Consider the following 22657-nt stretch of genomic DNA (forward strand, 5'->3'; position numbering starts at 1 on the left):
GTTTTTGTTCCACTTTTGCTCAAAAATATTTTCTATAGCTTGTCTATTGGAATTTTTTTGTCCATATGAATAACCTAAAAGAACTTTACGGGGTGGGTCGATCGGTGTCATCTACATGACGTGCCCGGCTCATCAGAGTTTGGACTATAACAGTGCTCTTAACTTGTGATCTAGTTCTCCACAAACACGCAGTTCACGAGAGAATACTTTGCTTTTCTCCACCATGATACTTCGATAGATTTTACAATTTAGGTTGCTGTTCTAATTATCAGAATAATAATCTAATTTGATGAACTTCTTACTCTTATGCTGCTGGTAATTTACTGGTAGCAGCGCCGATAAGGCTTAAAACTAATCGTTTGATAATTTTTCAAATTACTGAGCCCTACTGAGCGAGAATATCTCTGGTTAGTAGCTAATGAGATCTCTATAATTATTTCTCTTATTATATTATATAACATCTTGATTCTGTTTCAAGGCTTGACATTTGAAAGTATTCCTGCAACTCCAGGATCGACTACGACAAGACTACAAACTGTCGCAGTAAATAAATGTTTAATAAAACCTGTTCACTATCTACTGCTGGAAATAGTAAAGCGTAGCCAATGATATCAAAGAATTTAATCGATAAGATCGAATCTAACAAACTAACCTAGAAATGACATTGCGATACGCACCACTTCCCTTGCTCCTTGGTAAGGACCATCCACTATCGCTTACGTCATTGGAACCGTTTCACGTTGCGTAATCAGCTCGGGAGAAATGCAACAGTAAAAAGCTTACGAGTGTAAGCTAAATGTCCCCGAGCGGTATGGGCGGCCACACCTAGCTGACGTGAACCGTGCCCCCGGAACGGAAGCCCTAGCGGTAATGAATGGGTTTCTAAGTGTGTCCCTTTCCGCACTGCCAGCGCCCCCCGGGGGCCGATAGCAAACGAACTTTAAGCGCACCAATAAACAACGCAACGAACGAGTGAAACAACACCGTGCGGTCAAACAACGACAAATGAGACAGCAGTACGGTGGGCTACTTTAGGGCCACACCTAAGGATATCGTGGCGTTTGAATTGTCCTTTTTTTGCGGCCGAGACCGTCTTGCAAATGCAGTAACTACCTGTCTAACATCCAAGCAGCCGTCATATTCCGCGCATTAGTGTGCGGTTCAGGTTGAGAATTGCTACCGAAATATGTGTGTGCAGTTTATGAGCATATTTTTTTAACGGTCTGCCAGGTTTCGTACTGCTGCAAACGCGACGGAGAAGTAAATAAAACGGTTGGAAAAAGGTGGAAAATTTATGACTGTTGCCTGTCTATGGGTGGACGACGGGGTTTTCGCCCGTATCATCACTATCACACGTTATTGATAGGCTGGGCTTGGTTCAGCCCGTAAAGTGATTGTTTTTGCCGTGCAAAGGAGGGAGTGGAACCGGGCCCATCCCGGGATAGGTTGAGGAAATTTGACGTGCAAAGCGTCAGTTAGTTCGCCTGCTCGCCAACTCCATGTCGAGGTCGCACGGTACGGTTTTGTTACTTTTTGCCGATTAATTACCACTACCTTGCCCAAAGCAGCAGCCTGAAAACAAGGCTGTATTAAAGACCTTCGGAGTTGATGGGATTAAAGATGGCTTCTATGTTGCATAGCGTAGGAAGCTAAGGTGAATGCTAGGAAGAGCATTGAGCGTAGGAACTCTACCACAAAGAAGGGAGCTCACAGACCAACGATATGTTCTTGCTTCTTCCAGGGAGACGCTGGACTGGAATATATGTTCAAGTTCGGTTATACGATCGTGCTTGTCACGGTCGCCATCATGATTTGGGCATCGCTCGCACGGGCTCGTGAGATCGACACCCAGAACCATCCACCATGTGCCTTCAATCCGCTGTGCTCCTGCTCCAAGAGCGCCCCGGATCTGGGCATCGTCAACTGCCGTGGTGTATTGTTTCCCGCCGTACCTAAAGTCATCAACAGTTCCAAGGTATTGCCGTCGCGATGGTGACCTGCTTAAGCAACACCCCACTTACAAACGATTCTCCTTCCTAGCTGTTTATGCTGACGATGGATAGAACGGGTTTGCGGGAGCTGGAACCCTACTTCCTGCAATCAACCGGTCTGTATCGGCTGGAAATTGCCAACAACCCGCTGACGGAACTGCCGGACGAGGCACTGTACGGGTTGGAGCGGACGCTGTGGGAGCTAGTGCTGGAGCACAACCAGCTGGTGGACGTGCCGTCCCGCACCATTCGCGATCTGCGCAAGTTGCGCTTGTTGAGTTTGCGGGGCAACGAAATCACCATGGTTGCGCCGGACACATTCCGGGGTGTTGAGACCACCCTGCAAACCCTGATACTGGCCGACAACTCCATCACACAGCTTGCACCGAACACACTGGCCGGGTTGCCAAACCTAGAAACGCTCGACCTGTCCGGCAACGGGTTGATGCAGCTGGACGCGACTGTGTTTCGCGATGGTTTAGGTAAGCTGTCGAAGCTCTCGCTGGCGGACAACCTACTGCAGCACGTCCCATACGAAGCAGTGAGCGTGCTGAGCCGCCTCCGTATGCTCGATCTCTCCCGCAACCGTTTGCAGGATCTCGCACTGGATGATGATGAACAGCGGGCTCCGGGCATGCCCGGCGGTAACTTCCGGCTGACGCTGGATTCACTGAACTTGAGCTACAATGAAATAGAAGCACTACCGGCGGCATCGTTCACACAGTTTGATACGGCGAACGTGACGCTGCTGGACGGCAATCCGCTCAGCGTGATCGAGGACAACGCGTTCCGGTCGGCGAAGATACGCGAACTGTACGTCCGCCACTGCGATCTCGATCACGTAGAACCAGAAGCATTCTCGGGACTGGAGCATTATCTGCAGGTGCTTGACCTGTCCGGGAACAATCTGACCGAGGTGGCCGACAATCTGTTTCGGGGATTCGATAATTTACGGTACGATTTCGTAGCGCTGTTCTCCGCTACTTCAGCAAACTCCAGTAAGAGTCCCAACATTCCTTCCAACTTCCAGGTATCTGAACGTCAAGGATAACTTGTTACGTCATCCAGATCAACGGAATGCTTCCCCATTCGCTCGATTGAATCTGCACCGGCTGGAGGCAGTGGGCCAGCGGAACCAACCTGTCACGCTCGCAGATCTGGGCAGTATGCGTAATCTGCGTTCCCTGGCCATCTCCAACGTGCCATCCACTAGCCTAGGTCCGGACGAGTTCACAAACTTTAGCCCGGAACTGGAGGAGCTGCGTCTCAACAGAGCCGCATTGAAGGTAATCAAGGCACACGCCTTCACGCACGTTCGGGGCCTCAAGCGCCTCGATCTGAGCGAAAACCGCATCGACTCGATCGAACCGGACGCGTTCACCGACGTCGGCCATTCGCTCGTATCGCTCCGTGCGTCCCACGGACTCGGCTCGCAGCTGGTCGTGTTTCCGATCGAGGCGTTCCGCAAGCTAACCGCACTGGAGGCACTCGATCTGAGCAACAACCGGCTGAAGGCGGTCGGTGACACCAGCTTCCATATGCTCCGCAACCTGGTCAGTCTCGAGCTGCACGACAACCAGATCGACGTGCTTGCCAAGGGTACGTTCCAGGCGGACATCCACACGAAGCTGATGATGATTTCGCTGAGCTACAACAACATCAAGCAGCTTTTGTCGCACACGTTCGTCGATCTGGAGGAGCTGGAGGCACTGCTGCTGGAGGACAATCGAATCGAAACTATTGAAAAGCGTACGTTCATGAACCTGAGCAATTTGAAACTGATCAATCTGCGAGGAAATCGACTGAGCAAAATAGCGGACGAAGCGTTCCAGGTGAGATACCTCCGACATAGTAGCCCTCCTTAATCATCCCTTCATCGTTTTAATGTGTGTGTGTGTGTGTTGGTTTATTTTCACAGAATTTACCGGAACTGGAGAAGTTGGACCTAGCATACAATTCGCTGACTGCCTTCGATTTCATGTATCTCGATCAGGTCGGCTACTCGAGTGGGCCGTTTAGCTTTATCAGAGTTCCCCGTAACGCTCTTCTTTGTTTCTTCCAGGTTGGTTCACTAACTTCGCTGGAAGTGGATGTGAGCTACAACAAAATAAAAACGCTAGGCATGGTGGAAAATGTTACCGAAACTTCCGGTCATGGCAATCGGGAACAGCAGCAGCAGCAGCAGCAGCAGCAGCAGCAACAACAGCACCTGCCTACCATACACTCCAACATTCGTTCGCTCGACTTCAGCAGTAACAACATCTCCCGAATCGTGCCCGGTTATTTCCGTCCAACCGAGTTGTCGCTAATGCGGCTGGTGCTCCGTGGCAACAACCTGGCCACGATCACACGCGAGCTGTTCGGGAACATGCCCCATCTGCACTGGCTCGATTTGTCCGACAACGAGATTACAGATCTGGAGTACGACACGCTGCGCACTACCCGCAAGCTGCAGGTACTAATGCTCTCCCGGAACCAGCTGACGGAGGTGCCCGCCGAGTTGTTCCGCAATGTGCACAGCTTGCGTGTGCTGGAGCTGGCGCACAACAACTTGAAGTATCTGCCGGACAATCTGCTGCTGAGCGAAGGTCTGGAACGGCTGGACGTGTCGCACAACCAGTTCACGAAGATACCCGTTACCGCCCTGTCCAACATGGCAGCGCTGTCTCTGTGCGAGTTGGACCTCAGCCACAACCACATCGGAGCCATCCACAGCATCGATCTGAGCAACAAATTTCGCGTAAGTCATCGGGTTCGGTGCTAGTACTGTACGTCGAATGTCACGTTGTATACGCTCTGTTTGGTTTTGTAGTCACTGTCTTGGCTGGATCTATCACACAACCGGCTCGTGCGGCTGGAAGATGCGGCCTTTGCTACACTACCGCGACTCTCTGTGCTCAATCTTTCCCATAACGACGAGCTGGAAGTGATGGGCAAAGCGTTTGTCGGGCTGGAAAACAGTCTGATCGAGCTACAGTTGGCCAATGTTTCGCTCAGCTCAGTGCCGGAGCTATCGAATCCTTCGCTGCGTGCCCTGCAAATCTCTCACAACGATCTACCCTCCATTCCACCGGAGCTTGCCGCTAACATGACCTCCCTGAGGATGCTGGACCTGTCGGAAAATGATCTAACCAGCGTTCCACTGATCACACACTCACTGCCGAACCTGAAGTATGTTGGGGCCGAGTGCGTCAATAGCGAACCAAGATTAAAGTAACCTCCCCTGTGGCTTTCTTTCGTTGCAGACATCTTTCACTCTCCGGTAATCCCATCACAACGCTCTCCAACACGAGTTTGCTTGGAGCTGCGGACACTTTGGAACATTTAGACATTGCCAACCTCAACCTGCACTCCATTGAGGTATGGCTTTGAATGGCATCAATAGTAGATGGCAGCGTTCGAACTTTCACTCACGTTGCTTCTATATCACAGACAGGGGTGCTGAACAAACTTCACTATCTGCGTTCGCTGAGACTATCGACCTTCCCGGCCATTCCCAACTTCAACATCCCGCGCATACTGGAGAATGCAAACAACCTGCGCGAACTTTGGATAGAAGCTGCGAAACCACCGTCCGCCTCCGGTACAATCTCGGGCAGCACCGGTACTACGTCGAAGGCGTCGAAGCCCATCGCAGTGGCCGCTACAGACCTGCGCCGCGAAATGGATGGTCTGCTGCCCCACAAGCTGCAAAGCATTACGTTCGGTGGTGTTGGCTTTAGCAGGCTTTCCGATACTGTGCTCAAGGGTGCCCGGTCGGCTACGCTGCACTTCCGTCTGCACAACACCTCGCTGGTCGCACTGCCCGGCAACCTGTTCCGCCATATGGGCAAACCGGTGCGCAACGTAACCGTCACAATTGACGATGATAACGATCTGCTGCAAAGCGTACCCAATCCAAACACGGCACATTATCTTGCCCTGCCGGAGCACGTCTTCCTGACCGAGCTCCAGATCGGTGGCAGCGTCTTGAACTGCGACTGTGAGATAGGGTAGGTATGCCAAGGCTACCGGACGGCTGAGAGGATGCTCGGCGAGGATAACAAGCAACGTTTCCAATACTCTTTACAGCTGGGTCGAATTCTGGCAGCGGAAACGACGTCAATATCTCTGTCCCGCCAATCCGTGGACCGAGACGAGTCTGACCAACTACTTCAAACACACCACACCGTTGGCGTACGCGAAGGGTTCCGACTGTGGCGATTCGGCCAACGAGCTCCGTCAGGCACGGTGCAGCAACAAGAACAACGATCTACTGCTGGATGTCCTGAAGAAGGATCTGGAGTGTGGTTGGGGCAGTACGGGCAACCGGTTGGGCATCGTACCGGCGATCGCGTTCGTGCTCGTGTTCATCGTACTACTCATCTGACTCATGCGCTATTTGTTCCGTATGTACAGCGAATTCTATGACTACCTCGAGCAGCTCTACAGTGAACAGACGATCGGTGGTAACGGTGCTGCCGTAGTCGGCAGCTACCTAGACGATGGCTGCGACTACAGCAGTGAGCTGGATATAGAGCTCGAGGAGTTGTGAATGTGGACTCCTCCCCCGTCAGCATCATCAGCTTGCATTTATACCGTTTGGTTGTTAATCTAAGAAATAGCATACAGCAAAACAAATGTTCAACGTTTGACACGCGCACGTGTCTGCCTATTTGCCAACGCAAATATCATATCGTTTTTTCTCTGTTTGGAGTTTTCCTTTTGGTTAAAATTTGCAAAAAAGAAAGGATAAATTTTCCGTTACTCAGGTATCTTGATCAACCGACTGCCGTTAACTTATAAACATAAGATTACACTGTTTCGCGCTTTGCAACCATTACATTGTCACTGTTTCGCGTTATATCTATCCTTTCATACTTATTTATTCGTGAGCCAAACTGTAGATTTGTCGTTTCTCGTTCATTTCACGCGTTGCTGGGTTGTGTAATTGTAAAAGAGCATAGCTTGTAAGACCATTGTTGTTGCGGAACCTTTAATAAAGCTTTGCCAAATAAGTTTATGTTGGAGCGTTTTTGTTTCGTGCTGCTTATTTTAACCTGATCTCAAGGAAAGTCGGCCAGTTTAAGTGCTCTTTAAGCGCGTTTTAAGGACTTATTAAGCGTCATCCGAGGTTTCTTTTTTTGCTAACATTCGGTACTCGAGATTCATTACATCCGACTGAAAGGTGAGGTTTTGAGGGTTGAATTAAGGATCAATGCGACGGAGACGACCTGCTCAATAATGAACCTACTAAGAAGCAGAACATACATTTTTATGCAAATCGTAATCATTTTATATCCATACTATTTCCTGCAAATGATGGCTCATTGCATGATATTCAAAAGATAATACACGCCTCTATGTCTCTCCTTGTGTACTATACATAAATTTATCACCGAAATGTGCTGACCAGACTTTAGCACCAACCTGTACTAGATACGAAATAAAGAGCGTGAGTGTAATAACAGCGACCATACCGTCCAAACCGTGCATGAGCAACGTTTGCTTTATCCGTGCCGTGTTTGACAGCTGCCCGCTGCTGTCAAATGGATCGCATCACAACATGTCAAAATATTTATCACCTGTGCCGTTCCTTTGTTTTGTTGTTCCGCGAGGATACCCAATTCGTTACCCAGTGAGCCAAATTTCGTTAAATTGCCCTTAATTATTCCCCTGCGATTCCCTTAAACATAAACTGCGATTCCATGTCACAAACCTCAAGACCCAGAAAAAGAACGGACAACGGACAGCAACATGGTATTAGAGTGAGATGTCATGAGAACTGGTGTCACTAATAGTGTATGCTTTGCAGTGACGAAGGACAAAGTTAGCGAACGCGCAATTAGTTTATTTTATGTGCAAATGTACTGATTAGTTAGAACGTTAATTGTGTCTCGTGGTGGGAGTAGTTCCATAAGTGATTTTAATTTTTCTAAATGTTCAAGTTTTACCAACATCGAGTAAAACGAATGGTAGCGATAGAGTAAGACTTGTGTTTCATTCTTTCTTATCCGTGTTTTCCGCTTCCAAGGCACTATGAAAGTGCGTTTGCAATTAGAGCACTTAGAGGGGTGAATGCACGAAAGCCTCGTGAAGAACAACAACAATTAGAGCACTAACTTCGACATTTTTTCGTAAGAAGGGCTTCAGAATCATACGAAGATGGAAGCAGTGAAACCCAAAGCCAAGGTAAGAATGCAAAGTAGCTTCTCGCAATCTTCTGAACTAATTGACCTTTGTGCGTTGGATTTCATTGTGTTTTCAAATGGGTGACCTATTGGAATCGAATGGTGTGGAATGGCGGATAGAAAAAGTCAAGCAGTAAAAAACCCCTACCGAAGCCACCTTCCGTTGAGTTGCAGGAAGTGGAACCTATTGTTGATTTAGCGTCAGAAGAGAGAGAGGGACCAGCCTCACCATCACCAACAGTTTCACCACTGGTATCGTTATCGGAGTACGATCAGCCGACGCAAGACAAAGAAAACCACCTTAGCAAGCAACCCGAACAATCGATTGTTCCAGAAGCTGGTGAAGACGCTCCATCACAGGACAGTGGAAAAACACCAATACACGATGAAAAGACCGATGCAGAATTGTGCACCGATTTCGCCCCAACTGCTCCTCCGCCATGCGTTGCACCAATCGCCACTCTATCCCCCATGCTGTATCCGGATCTGAGTCAGCTCAAACTGGAAGCAAATATCAGGCAAACGATAGTTCCTGATGCAACGAACGCGATCAAACAGAGCTGTATTAGTGTGCCGCGTACTCGCACACTGTATCTACAGTGTATCCAGCAAATGGAGGACATATCCCTGCAGACCGACCGGGAGCATCTAAACGCGCTGGAGCAACAGTTCGTGGTGTCAGAAAATCCGCACGCTGTAGCTAAAGACCCGAGTGGCTATCATGGCGATCTGAATCTGTGCATACAATCGTACCGTGATGCGTATCATAGCTACTGCGACAACGTTAAGAAGCAAGCGGTGACCCACCAGGAAATTTCATCCCTGCGCCATTTATGTTGGAACTTTAGGCAGGTAAAGTTCAGTGGGTCTGGATTTTGTGACGATGGACGAATGGTGCATACATCACGTAAAAGCCGGTAAGTAGAAAAAGTTGTGGAAAACCTTTGACTGCTAATACTTCTTTTTTCATATAACAAAAATAGTGTTGCGTCGCTGAACCACGAAACGTGCAAGGAAATGAAGAGTTCTATGGCCTCCCTGGTGGAGCGATGTGTCTCGAAGGCAAAGGATGCGTTCATACACCTGCACCACAGTCGCGCGATGGTGGAGAAGAATGTTTGTGATCCACCGAAACCTGGTCAAGATTGTACGCTTGTGTGGCGCATTAAGCTACGCATCGTTGGCAATGCGTTGCGTAACGAGATGCACCAGAACGGTTGTGACCAGGGGGAACAGTGCGAATATGTGCAGGATTTACGCAAATGGTTCCTGCAGTTGGGTACGCTGTTGCTACGAACCGGTAACGTTGATGATCGCGTTTGGTTGATGTTTCACCTGTTACGATTTCCCAACGGGATCGGTACATGGGCCCATGTGCTGGTGCATCCAATTCCGTTCGCGAGCGTACAATCGAGACAAGAGCTACCGGAGAGTGAATTACAGGCTGTCCTCACATTGATACATGTTCTTCTGCGACCGATCATCGAGCGACAAACATTCCTTGCGCCGGTTGAGGATAGTGCGGGACCGACACAAACACCCCACGGGATCGGAACATCGGCAGGGAAGCCCGGCGATACCTTCGAATGGGTTGATAGCGACGGAGAGGACAGCGCCACAGACAACCGAATCCGACCGATCAAGGAGAGCGATTTGCTGGCACTGCTCGAGCAAATACCGTTTCAGCGACTGTTTGACACAATTACTGCTCGTGCGATGCATCGTGTGCTAAGCGGAGATGTAAAGCAACTTCCCACCACCGAAATGTTGCGTCTGATCACGTTCGCCAACAAGGTGGTCGCTATACTTGGTGCCGGATTGTCCACGTACGGTGGTGTCGCACGGTACAGCCATTTTGTGCAACGATTGGCACTGCTGATAAACGATACTGTAAAGTTCGTGAGTGACGTACTGCGCTTGTATCGCGACTCGCATGGTACGCAAGCGACGGAAGAAGTAGAGCTGGTACAGGTACATTTCGATACGCTCGTATACGGTGCGGCACGCTGCATCTACAGCGGTGGTGTATCGCTATCACGGCATCTATCCACACTGCCGTTTGCCTTACTGAGTTCACGCGCTTGCTGGTGGGTGTTTCGTTGTTTGTTGAACCGTAATTTTAGCCTAAGTCCAGATTTTGAGGCAGATGGAAAACATCTTTCACACACCTATTGTACAGCAATGGAACAGTTTGCCAGAGAGCTACCCAACGAGGCACCACACGATCTATACAATGTGCTGAAACCGTTCGTAGATCTAGCGCTCGCAAGAGATTCATCCTTTGATCGGGAATTTATTGCTACTATCACGAAAACATTGTTTGAGGTTAGTAGATTATTATTTCCCCTCGAGTCGGAAGTTCTAACAATTTATTTATTTACTTTTTGGCGTATTGTTTCTCTTCGCTTAGCTGCTAGCATCGGTTAGCGCCAACGAGATGGTCTGTGCCGAGATCATAATGGAGCAGATACACATTATACTGGAGCAGAACTCGATCGTGCTTTCGGTCCTATTGGAAACGCTTTCCACGCACGATACGCAACAATCGCAAATCACCGCTAATGTTTGGCAAATGAAGGGAACCAGGCTGTTGGAGGTGTTTAGTGGCAAAAAGAAGCTGGTAATGCGCTGGCACCCAACAGAAACGGATATTTATGTGTTGCTTCAGATGTTGCTGAACTACGCACGTGCGCATATATATCATAAGCTTGCGCTTGGACTGCTGATGTACATAAATTATGGCGACATTAGCGAATTATGTGTGCCACTACAGATTCAAACTCGCATAGCGTACAGTGTCGTTGCAGCGTTTCGAAAGAACAAACCAGCAGCAAAAGTTGATCCGGACAGTGCGGAAGGGATGGAAAATAAGAGCTACGAAGAGCGTTGCTTGTTCGTATTGCTGCAGCTGCGAGTGCATGCTCTCGATCAACCGCTACACATCGTGCGTCATTTAATGAGTGATCCGTCCACTGCCGACCTCCAACACATAGCTGCTCTCGACCAATTCCCGGACGTGAAAGCGGCTATTGACGAACGATGTCCGGTGGCGTGCCTTACTGCCTTGCTAACCACCACCACAGGTCACTGGGTGCCTGTATTCTGTCAGGATGGAGTAAATCTACTGAAACTACTTCTGGAGCAGCGAAATCTCGATACGATTGTCGTACGGTGCCTTGAGCTTATTAGCCTTCTGTTTATCGAATGCCCGCAAGCACTGTCCGGTAATGAGCGGTTCATCGCGCTACTCGCACAGCTCGTGGAGAGTGACGACGAACTAGACTGGGCGCGACACACCACCGATGAGCAGCAGCAGTCCAGTTTCGCACATGACCTGCTTAGTCAGGCAAAAATTGGCAAAATGGGATCGATGCTTGTTTCCCAAGCGGTGTCGTACTGGCGATGTGGATACGCTACTCCACCATTGCTAATCTGCATGTGGTGTGATTGGTTAACGCAACTATCTAGCTGGACCAACAATGCTAAGGTGTTGAGGTTGCTGAACGTACTAGCTGCCATTTCATTCGGTCACGCCGAAGCTTGGAACGCACTGCGCCACAAAATGCGTCCATTTTTCAAGGTAATATAATGGTAATGGTAACTTCCACTGTTTTATTTACGTCTTTTTTACTTTCTCTTTCTCTCTCTCTATTTACATTACAGTCACTGTCCCAGGCGAAACAAAAGCAACCCGGCATACATTCGCTCTGGTCGAAAATCATCGGTACAGAGCCACCGTTACTATACGGCACACTGCCGAGTGATTGTGTTGCGCTGGCACTGCTAGTGTACGGTATCGAGCACCAACAGCTGGAACTGGAGACGGAACTGTGGACGAAGTTGTTGCGCATGCTCAAACGAAACAAAGCCATCAAGCTGGATGCGGCACTCAGGGAGGTGAATGTGCACTTGCGGATACGTGAGGAAGATTTCTGTCCCTCGGTCGATTCGCTGGTGTTCTTTAAGGTTGCTCGATTTTTGGTGCGTGCCAACGTCGAACATCCGCTGTATCTAGCTGTCTGTCAGTTGTTCTTTACCATTTATCTGACGCGCGTTACGGACGTTGGCGATGAGGTGCACGGTGTTTCGGATCGACTGTACGGTTACGATACGACATTAATGGAGAAAATGAAGCAAAAACTTTGCAATCTAGAATTGCATTACCATAACATGCAGGAAACGAACAACGATGCAATCCCAATGTTGCGGTAAGTGTTGTTATGATTGTTTGTTTATTTAATTTTATTTCTAGGGGCGGCCCGGTGGCATGATGGTAGCGGCGCCGGTCTTCACACGAACGGACCGGACCAAAATCCCATCCGGGCCAATCCCCCGTAGCAAGGACTGACTATCCGGCTACGTGGTAAAATAAGTCGATACGGCCAGGCCGTTCTAACGAAAAAAAAAAAAAATTATTTCTAGGTGATAACTAATCGCTTATGGAAGGGTCGAAATGCTAACGTACACTTTTGTTAACTAATACACCGGTTACTTTCTATTTGTAGACTGGTAAAAGCGTTTCAACTATGGTTAATTGATACGGACCTTAATCGTTTCGCCATGGATGATGCCATCAACCTACCTATACAGTACGATAAAGATCACCTGCAAGCGACCCTTACTGGTGTTAATGTAAGTTCTAATTTTCGTGCTCCATTCTCATGTTGACGATGTACTACGAATAATAATCGCTTTATTCATCATCAAGGAATGTTGGCCAGAGTGCTTGAATCGACAGAGCACATTAACGATACACCGTATCATGACGGAGCGCTGGTACAATCTCTACCGAGTGGTCCCGAACCCTCCATCGGCAGATGATAAACCGCCTGCGATCAAACAATTACTCTCACCTGTGCAAGCAATTCAACGGCGGTTGGAAAATTGCTACACAAACCTGCCACAGATACCCATCACAGAAAGTAATGCCGATTCGCAAGATCTTATCGATGCGCTGCAGAAACCCCCAAATGTACGTGTGAAGCGTATCACCGAGAGCTTACGAATCGTAAAGCAGTTCATTGACAAAACCTACTGGTCGCAGAAGGCGGAACTGGACCAACGCCAACACGATCTGTGCGCGCTGTACCAGCAGCTGTACGTGAACGAGGACAAACAAATCATTGAGCAGGCGAAATGCAGCATACTGTACTGCACCGGTGCCGCATCGGTGAAGTTACACACCAAATGTGCTGCAATAGACAAGACCGTAGAGGACCGTATTGCCGGTAGGCTGAACGGGTTGCAAATGTCGATGAAGATGGCCATCAACATACCGCCTTACATAATGAAACACACTATTTTGCTGCGGGAGCTGTGGAACAGCCTGTTCATAGACTACTGTACGGAGACGGAACAGGTAACGGTACAGGTACTGAATGGCGCCATCCGTACAATGTTGCGCACGCTGCTCCACGAAGTGTCCGATGCTAACTTCGTGCCACCGTTAACGTTTGTGGTACGATTTAGTATGGATACGTACAAAAGTGATCTTACGAATTTACTGCTTGAAGAGGTGTGTCAGCTGTTTGCCGGTGCGGTGGAGGATGGTCGAAAACCATCCAACGTAATCGTTGCGATGCTGGACAATATTCGCATACCGGTACGGGCACTGCTGCAGGTGTACAGTCAGCTGGTGAAGCAAAAGCACGGCAATCTGGAAAGGAATCTGTTTGTGGAACTGTTCGATGAAAAGGTAGCGTGCTGGAGAATATTGTAGCAATTGTACCATATGTCATACGCTCTTTTACGCCATTTTCAGCTCAATCTATATGGTTGGCTAATGGAGCATAATGTAACAACTGAGGATGTGGATCAGTTTGCCATGCTAATAGTGATTGGGCTTCGCACATCACACGCGACGGATAGCGTTAGTCTGGTCCGTTCCGAAGAGCAAGCCGAAACGGATAAGCGATTTTGCAAGGTAAGCACACCTAATACCGTAAATCGTCCCTTTTTTTGTTGAATTGTTAATATCGCTACTTTCGCTTATTTTTTATTTATTTTTTTTTGTTAGCTGTTAATTTCCCATCTGGTGCTTCTGGCCAATAGCACATTTCCGCAGCATTTCGGTAAAATGGTGCAGCACACCTTAAACGCATACTCGGAATTTCCTACACTGCCGCCGATGATGTTGCTCGAGCTGTTGAATCTGCTCCGCTCCAGGGCGCTACTTTGCGATCTCCAACTTGGGATGCTGGAGAACTCACTGCAACAAGCACATAGCCAATTTGCCGACTCAAACAGGACAGAACCGGTGCTGAGTGTGAAGGTGTTGGAATATTTAATGGTCACAGTGACGGAACACTTTGCACGGCAGCATGATATGGCGTACCCATGGAATGGTATATACAGACGGCACGGTGCGTATGTGGAGGTGCTTGGAATGCTGCTGGGTATGTTTTCGTACAGTTTACTTGCGTACGGCGTGAAATTCAATCGGAACCGGCCTGATGGTGGTAATGGTAAGGTGAAACGGTGGTAAAGAAACTATTTTTACCCAAATTGCAAAATATGTGTGGTTTTTAGTGTGCGATCATCTGCTGCCAGTCGTTTGCCGCATGTTTGAACCATGGGTTGTACCGTACGGAGCAGCTACGTCCACTCAACCGGTTGGTTTGTCATCGACCTTCAGTTACACCAAATCAGCTGCAGCATCCGGCAACGAATCGTCGCGACATTTTAACAACGATAAAGCCAAGTGGATGTTTTCCGCGTTGCTGCACACGATCGAATACGCAATCGAGAAGGTGGCTGACGATTGTAGCCAAATACTGTTTTACTTCCTGAACTGGTATCTGGAGTGGTTCGTCAATCCTCAGATGATGATTTCCGCCCTGTACGTGTATAACACGCTCGTGCTGGATCTGCCCTGGGAGCGTTTGCAGCCTTCCGAAATGTTGATCGAGCGGATGCACAGCCTACTGGAACACAACAGTCCCGAGTGTCATGAATTTTTGGCTTGTGTGTTTGTACGCTGCTGCTGGCAGGAAGAGAAGCACAAACCAGTGCCAGCCTGGTTGCAACGAAACCATGCCTCAACGCTGGCCATCTGCGTACGTATTGCCTACGAACCGGTGATACGGTCCGAAGCCAAACTACGCACTGCGATGGTACGACTGTTGCAGTATTTCGCACGCCTGTCATGGGAAACACTGCACGTGGCTGAACTAACACCCGCACTGGATTGGTTCGTCATGACCGCGGAAGCGGATAGCATGCTGCGCACACCCAAATCACCGTGTCGTGAGCTAGACGACGCACTGCTCGAGTAAGTTACCCAGTTCGGTTTGCCCTTATTGGGATTCATTGACTTCCCTTTCATTTTGTTTTCCGAACAGATTCCTTGAAATCGTTGCCGGAATGCGTTTCAACGAAGCCAACCGGCTTGTTTCGGGTGGTATGCAACTGCTAAAACGTAAACTTTACATCAGTGTCGCCGTGCGAATGTTGATAAACGCCGGCAGAGCATCCGGTATGGTGGCAACCGTTAAGCCCGAGCTAGCCGGATCCGTACGGCAGTTGCTACGTACGATAGGGGTTGTGTTGGAAGGTTTACCACTAGCACGGGACACTGGTACCACCGACTGCCCACGTTCAACCGAGACACGTGCCATGACAGTTGAGCTGCTGACGAGTATCAAAAAGTGGCAAACGGAGTACACGTTAAGGTATGAACATTGCGCGAAGCGTATTCTTCGTGGAATCTTATTGAGAGAACATTAATCTAACATTTATTCCAAATCCTTAATATTTATTAGATGCGTTGGGAACTAACGCTAGTGATAATATTTAATGTTTGATCTTGATCTAAAGCTATGTAGTTTGGACTTTCAGTAATTGAATCTTTATTCTACGTATGATTGCTGATAAGGGTTGCTTTATAAAACGTTAATTTAATTTGTTGTTTTCTAGTCTTTTTATAGATGAACTTATTCACATGCTGGAAACCGATACCAATGCACGGCTATTGACACGATACGTGCTCGAGTTAGCATCGCTGTTGGACAGTCCTGCAGTACCTTGGCTTCGTTTGCTTGAGAAGGCTGTCGGCCATAGTTTGTGTCCCAACGGAACGGTCTTTGCTTCCACATGGCTGCAAATATTAAATGCCATCGGGTATACGGCAATCGAACGGTGGCAAAATGAGGTGCTGTTACAAAATTGTTTTCCATTGTGCCTGGAACTGCGCTTCCTTCACCGCTGGGCAAAAGAACGGTGCGACCCGGTAGGTCAGCTCAGGTGTTTGAATCAACTGCTAGCAACGCTGTCCGAGCTAAAAATCAGGTACGTCTCAGTTGAACGTGTGACATATGGAAGAACGATCACAATCTAACAACTACGCATCACTTTTAGCGAACCAGTCGAGTATCAACTTTATCCGCTTTGGTGCACCCTAACCTACAGCCTGGTCACGATGCAACCGGAACCGGATGCAGCGTTCCGTACCGCAATCGGGCTGTTCGGTACGGTTAGTGAGAACAGCACATACGGGGTGGTGGGCATGTTGAAGAAAATACTCTGGAAGGATAAACAAACAAACACCCGCATCAGTGCCACTCGCTGTCTGATCGGGTGTGCGTTTGCCGTACTACTCGCACAGGTTTATGCTCGTCGCGCACCCAAACAAACGTCCGACACGCCCGAAACCGACGATTATAGCGATACCGGTAATGGCGCTGCGGAACCATTCACGCTACCGAAGCTGTGGAGCGCACCGGAAAAACGAGCCACGCGCGAAAGAATCCTGTCCGCGGCGATGGAACATTTCAAAAGCACATGCGGTGCATCCGGGCACAAAGACTACCACGGCCGGGTTATTGCGATCGTAGAAACGGTTTGTGGGACGGATGAACCGTACCGTATCTTTCAGCACGCCAAAGATGTGATCCTTTTGCTAGATAGCCGACCGGAACCATTGCTTAACACGCTCCTGGAAGCGATTGCCACGCGATAGTTTAGACCACCTTCACGAAACGCTAGAATGATTGGTTGTTTTCATTCCCATACCGGCTCGATTTTTTCAGTTAACCATACACACGCTGGTCGCTTTGATGGAAGAATATTTCGGACTACTCATGTACGTTAGTTAGGGCGGAATACGCTTGTAATGGGTAAGAAAAATGAAATAAAAGGAACCACGAACGCCATTTGTTTTTCTAATTGTTTTCTAATTCACATGACATAAAGTACACAGAATATTTGCTGTATTCGGATGTTAGGGCATTCTACATTTCCACAGCTGGCTTCCGTACTTAGTGGTGTGTATGCTTTAATGCTTCGAGCACGAGGGTAGGTAGGTAGGGGCCCATGGTTTCTTCATCTTTTCCCTGACAAGATTTCTTAGCCGTACCACGGCCGGAATTATCGGAATCACCGACTTGTTGCGTTTGATGCGATACTGCAGCTCGATGTTCAACAGCTTCCACATGTGCAATAACCCTCTACGATCGCTGTAATGCTGCAAGTGTCCCATTTCTGATCGGATCAACTTCAAATATTTGGCGATATTCGTCGGCAGATCCATGCTGCTGTATTGCTTGATTATTGTGGGCTTTCAGGTGCGTATTCCTATGCGTAAGCGTACACTAACAGCTTTAAAAATAATCTGCTCCTATACCTTCGAATGGCGATCGGCGAATGTCGAGAGGGAGAATAAAGAGCCACCGATGTACAAAAACTGGAAAGAAGAAGAAGGAATGGAAATTGGCTCGATTCAGAAAATTAAGCCTACTGGGTGCAACCAGCTTGCTACTACCGTAGCGCGCAACCCACGTTGGCGTAACCATGGTAACGCGCCGGAGGAAAAATGATATTTTAGCAAGCAGCAGTCCGTCCGTCCCTTCAGTTTGTAAGTGACAGCCGGAAGAATAAGCAGCATGGATAAGGACCATCCAATCGACAAGGAGAGCGGCTCGCAGGGACAAATCGTTCAAGATGAAGATCTCCGGGTTGAGTTGCACTTCCAGCTGGATCACGGTGAAATCACGGTGCTGGTGAGACCTGCCTATATTAACCTCATATCATTAGCATTGGGGCGTCACCATCGCCAAATGACGGTATTGCTGCCATCGCCGGCATCGCCTTCATCGCCGGCATCGCCTTCATCGCCGGCATCGCCTTCATCGCCGGCATCGCCTTCATCGCCGGGATCGCCTTCATCGCCGGCATCAACGCTATCGTCGTCATCAACGCTATCCGTGACATCGCCTGCATCGCCGGCATCAACGTCGTCATCAACGCTATCCGCGGCATCGCCGCAATTACCACCATCGCCGCTATCACCTGTCGGTAATGCGGATGGCGAAGGGGCCCCAGATTTACCCTAAAATCATATAATATGGATCCCACGATTCCCCGTCATCCGTCAGCTCTCTTAAAGGTAAATGCTTCGGACTAAATGTTTCCCACTGCACAGAGTTTAGCAAACGAAAGTGATTCCTGATATTATTTATCATCTTTGTTTTACAGCTCCTTGCAACTGTGCAACTGGATTGACCAACGGTCGTCACAATCGTTTGACGACAAAACTGGGAACATCGATGGCAATATCGTACTATTTAGGCATGCTACATTAATAAATTCTAGTGCAATATGTTTGTGCTGTGTACGCTCTGTATGATTTTCATCCGAAATGGGTTTTTTTGCTTCTTTTCCTCCTCTCGCCTCCCCAAACCCCGCAACCAATTTGGTCCCAGGGTCGCTCGGCATTTGACATGTAGTTGCAATTTTTGTAGGTTAGGTTTACTCCGAACGAACAAAACTTTCCTTAAACACGCAGCGCTTGCAAGTATCTTGCGGCTTGATGGAACTGGTTTCGTACTACCCTTGCTTTTCTTACCGGCTACCGGTGACGTGCAATGGTTATATGCATGCCGAAATGGTTTACCATTAGGATTTTATTGCGTTTTGAGTGTTATCCTATTGAAAGAAACAAACATTCCAGCAATCGAAACGACATTGAACGAGTGAAACCTTTACGCGATAAACATTAATATTTTTTTTTGGTGAAGTGCCAATGCTTAACATTTACCATGGTTCTTTTCCAATATATCAAGCGTCTCCATGAGTAAGTAGTACATTCGATATGTTTCCTAAAAATAAATACGAGGAACGCCAAGAAGCTCCCTGCAAATAGATCTCCCAGCAGCATTTCGCATGCATTGAAGCATGCTACTGCTTATTGCCATACGTATAGAACCATCCGATTGCTAATTACCACTTCGCATGGTAAAGCACGGAAGTAAAAGCTCGGTACACTAATGGCATTACCGTTGGGCAGAGCGATTAAGCGATAGATTAGGATGCGCGAAACACAACTGTTGGGCGTATTTGAACATCTACGAACTCAGGACAGTAGAACATCCGGTGTTACTGTTGCGGTTTACTTCGTCGGTACGTAAGTCGCAATCAAAGCGGATCGCGGTGACAGCGGTACTGCATCAACCGGCACCTTTGTTCTGCGGAAAGAGTGAAGACAAGTTGGTTTTTGACGCATCAACATGTTTAGACGGATTCGGCAACTTACTTGACACCGACGTTCGGGACGTCATAGTTCTGAGTGGTCAATACCACCGTCAGCTCACTGCCGATACCGGCAATACCGCTAAAGTCGACCATCTTCTGCTCGGTCTGGGCGAGATTCAACGCGACAAAGTATCCAGGGTTGCCTGATTTTAGCCTAAAAAGTAAAAGTTGTACGGGAAGAAGGGATTCAATTAGCATTTGATGAGTAATAATCGGAGCTACAAGTGTTAAAATAAGCCGGCTCAAAGGGAAGTAATGCAAAAGGTGTTAATATATGCGTTGTCACTTACATATAGCTGCGGGGTTAGTTTTAGTGATAGCATATCGAACAGAAGCCATTTACAATGAGATGAAATACAAGTTACGGTTAGTTTCGTGTTAGTTGAAGTCACCAGTAGGTGCGTGTGTGTGTTGCTTACCGTGTGTATGCGATCGCCGATGCGTTCGCATCGTTGTAAACATTGAACAGACCGTGCTGGAATGAGGGCGATACACGAAACTTCTCCAGCGTTTCCACACTCTCGTGCGACACGTTGCCCTTAGTTAGTTCGTCCAGTGGAAAGACGGGTACGCCGGGTAACAGGAAGTGGAACACTCTAAAGACGCACGATCGTACCGTAGCTGCAACCGCGGCTGTTCCGATTCCCCGAGCGACCGGTAGCCGTTGATCGTCCTATACGCGTTCTCGATATCGTGGCGCAGCATCCTGGTCACATCCGGGCCGCTTCTCACTCTCTCTCTCTCTCTCTATTCACATTACAGTCACTGTCCCAGGCGACACAAAAACAACCCGGAATACATTCGCTCTGGTCGAAAATCATCGGTAAAGAGCCACCGTTACTATACGGCACACTGCCGAGTGATTGTGTTGCGCTGGCACTGCTAGTGTACGGTATCGAGCACCAACAGCTGGAACTGGAGACGGAACTGTGGACGAAGTTGTTGCGCATGCTCAAACGAAACAAAGCCATCAAGCTGGATGCGGCACTCAGGGAGGTGAATGTGCACTTGTGGATACGTGAGGAAGATTTCTGTCCCTCGGTCGATTCGCTGGTGTTCTTAAAGGTTGCTCGATTTTTGGTGCGTGCCAACGACGAACATCCGCTGTATCTGGCTGTCTGTCAGTTGTTCTTTACCATTTATCTGACGCGCGTTACGGACGTTTTCCAAGAGGTGCACGGTGTTTCGGATCGACTGTACGGTTACGATAAAGATCACCTGCAAGCGGCCCTTACTGGTGTTAATGTAAGTTCTAATTTTCGTGCTCCATTCTCATGTTGACGATGTACTACGAATAATAATCGCTTTATCCATCATCAAGGAATGTTGGCCAGAGTGCTTGAAAACCTACTGGTCGCAGAAGGCGGAACTGGACCAACGCCAACTCGATCTGTGCGAGCTGTACCAGCAGCTGTACGTGAACGAGGACAACCAAATCATTGAGCAGGCGAAATGCAGCTTACTGTACTGCACCGGTGCCGTATCCGTGAAGTTACACACCAAATGTGCTGCAATAGACAAGACCGTAGAGGACCGTATTGCCGGTAGGCTGAACGGGTTGCAAATGTCGATGAAGATGGCCATCAACATACCGCCGTACATAATGAAACACACTATTTTGCTGCGGCAGCTGTGGAACAGCCTGTTCATAGACTACTACTGTACGGAGACGGAACAGGTAACGGTCAGGTACTGAATGGCGCCATCCGTACAATGTTGCGCACGCTGCTCCACGAAGTGTCCGATGCTAACTTCGTGCCACCGTTAACGTTTGTGGTACGATTTAGTATGGATACGTACAAAAGTGATCTTACGAATTTACTGCTTGAAGAGGTGTGTCAGCTGTTTGCCGGTGCGGTGGAGGATGGTCGAAAACCATCCAACGTAATCGTTGCGATGCTGGACAATATTCGCATACCGGTACGGGCACTGCTGCAGGTGTACAGTCAGCTGGTGAAGCAAAAGCACGGCAATCTGGAAAGGAATCTGTTTGTGGAACTGTTCGATGAAAAGGTAGCGTGCTGGAGAATATTGTAGCAATTGTACCATATGTCATACGCTCTTTTACGCCATTTTCAGCTCAATCTATATGGTTGGCTAATGGAGCATAATGTAACAACTGAGGATGTGGATCAGTTTGCCATGCTAATAGTGATTGGGCTTCGCACATCACACGCGACGGATAGCGTTAGTCTGGTCCGTTCCGAAGAGCAAGCCGAAACGGATAAGCGATTTTGCAAGGTAAGCACACCTAATACCGTAAATCGTCCCTTTTTTTGTTGAATTGTTAATATCGCTACTTTCGCTTATTTTTTTTTTTTTTTAGCTGTTAATTTCCCATCTGGTGCTTCTGGCCAATAGCACATTTCCGCAGCATTTTGGTAAAATGGTGAAGCACACCTTAAACGCTTACTCGGAATTTCCTACACTGCCGCCGATCATGTTGCTCGAGCTGTTGAATCTGCTCCGCTCCATATACGCATATACGGGGTGGTGGGCATGTGGAAGAAAATACTCTGGAAGGATAAACAAACAAACGCCCGCATCAGTGCCACTCGCTGTCTGATCGGGTGTGCGTTTGCCGTACTACTCGCACAGGTTTATGCTCGTCGCGCACCCAAACAAACGTCCGACACGCCCGAAACCGACGATTATAGCGATACCGGTAATGGCGCTGCGGAACCATTCACGCTACCGAAGCTGTGGAGCGCACCGGAAAAACGAGCCACGCGCGAAAGAATCCTGTCCGCGGCGATGGAACATTTCAAAAGCACATGCGGTACATCCGGGCACAAAGACTACCACGGCCGGGTTTTTGCGATCGTAGAAACGGTTTGCGGGACGGATGAACCGTACCGTATCTTTCAGCACGCCAAAGATGTGATCCTTTTGCTGGATAGCCGACCGGAACCATTGCTTAACACGCTCCTGGAAGCGATTGCCACGCGATAGTTTAGACCACCTTCACGA

The 22657-nt window shown here is 48.4% G+C and overlaps 2 protein-coding genes across 2 annotated transcripts; both read left to right on the forward strand.

Moving 5' to 3' along the window:
• Nucleotides 1–1620: 1620 nt before the first annotated feature.
• On the forward strand, nt 1621–6360 carry LOC128711282 (chaoptin). Its single transcript, XM_053806184.1, has 10 exons — nt 1621–1641; nt 1742–1975; nt 2041–2945; nt 3022–3823; nt 3910–3984; nt 4054–4731; nt 4804–5162; nt 5237–5351; nt 5424–5983; nt 6063–6360. Exons 1-10 carry the CDS (start codon nt 1621–1623, stop codon nt 6358–6360), a joined length of 4047 nt encoding a protein of 1348 aa, XP_053662159.1.
• Nucleotides 6361–8135: 1775 nt separating this feature from the next.
• Nucleotides 8136–17117, forward strand: LOC128709709 (ectopic P granules protein 5 homolog). The gene is made up of 13 exons (XM_053804722.1): nt 8136–8162; nt 8282–9078; nt 9145–10486; nt 10572–11741; nt 11825–12369; nt 12667–12793; nt 12870–13856; nt 13923–14084; nt 14178–14616; nt 14690–15431; nt 15502–15831; nt 16076–16447; nt 16517–17117. Exons 1-13 carry the CDS (start codon nt 8136–8138, stop codon nt 17115–17117), a joined length of 7641 nt encoding a protein of 2546 aa, XP_053660697.1.
• Nucleotides 17118–22657: the final 5540 nt, after the last annotated feature.

Source organism: Anopheles marshallii, chromosome X (genome assembly GCF_943734725.1).
Source record: "Anopheles marshallii chromosome X, idAnoMarsDA_429_01, whole genome shotgun sequence".
In the NCBI taxonomy this organism is placed as follows: Eukaryota; Metazoa; Arthropoda; class Insecta; order Diptera; family Culicidae; genus Anopheles; species Anopheles marshallii.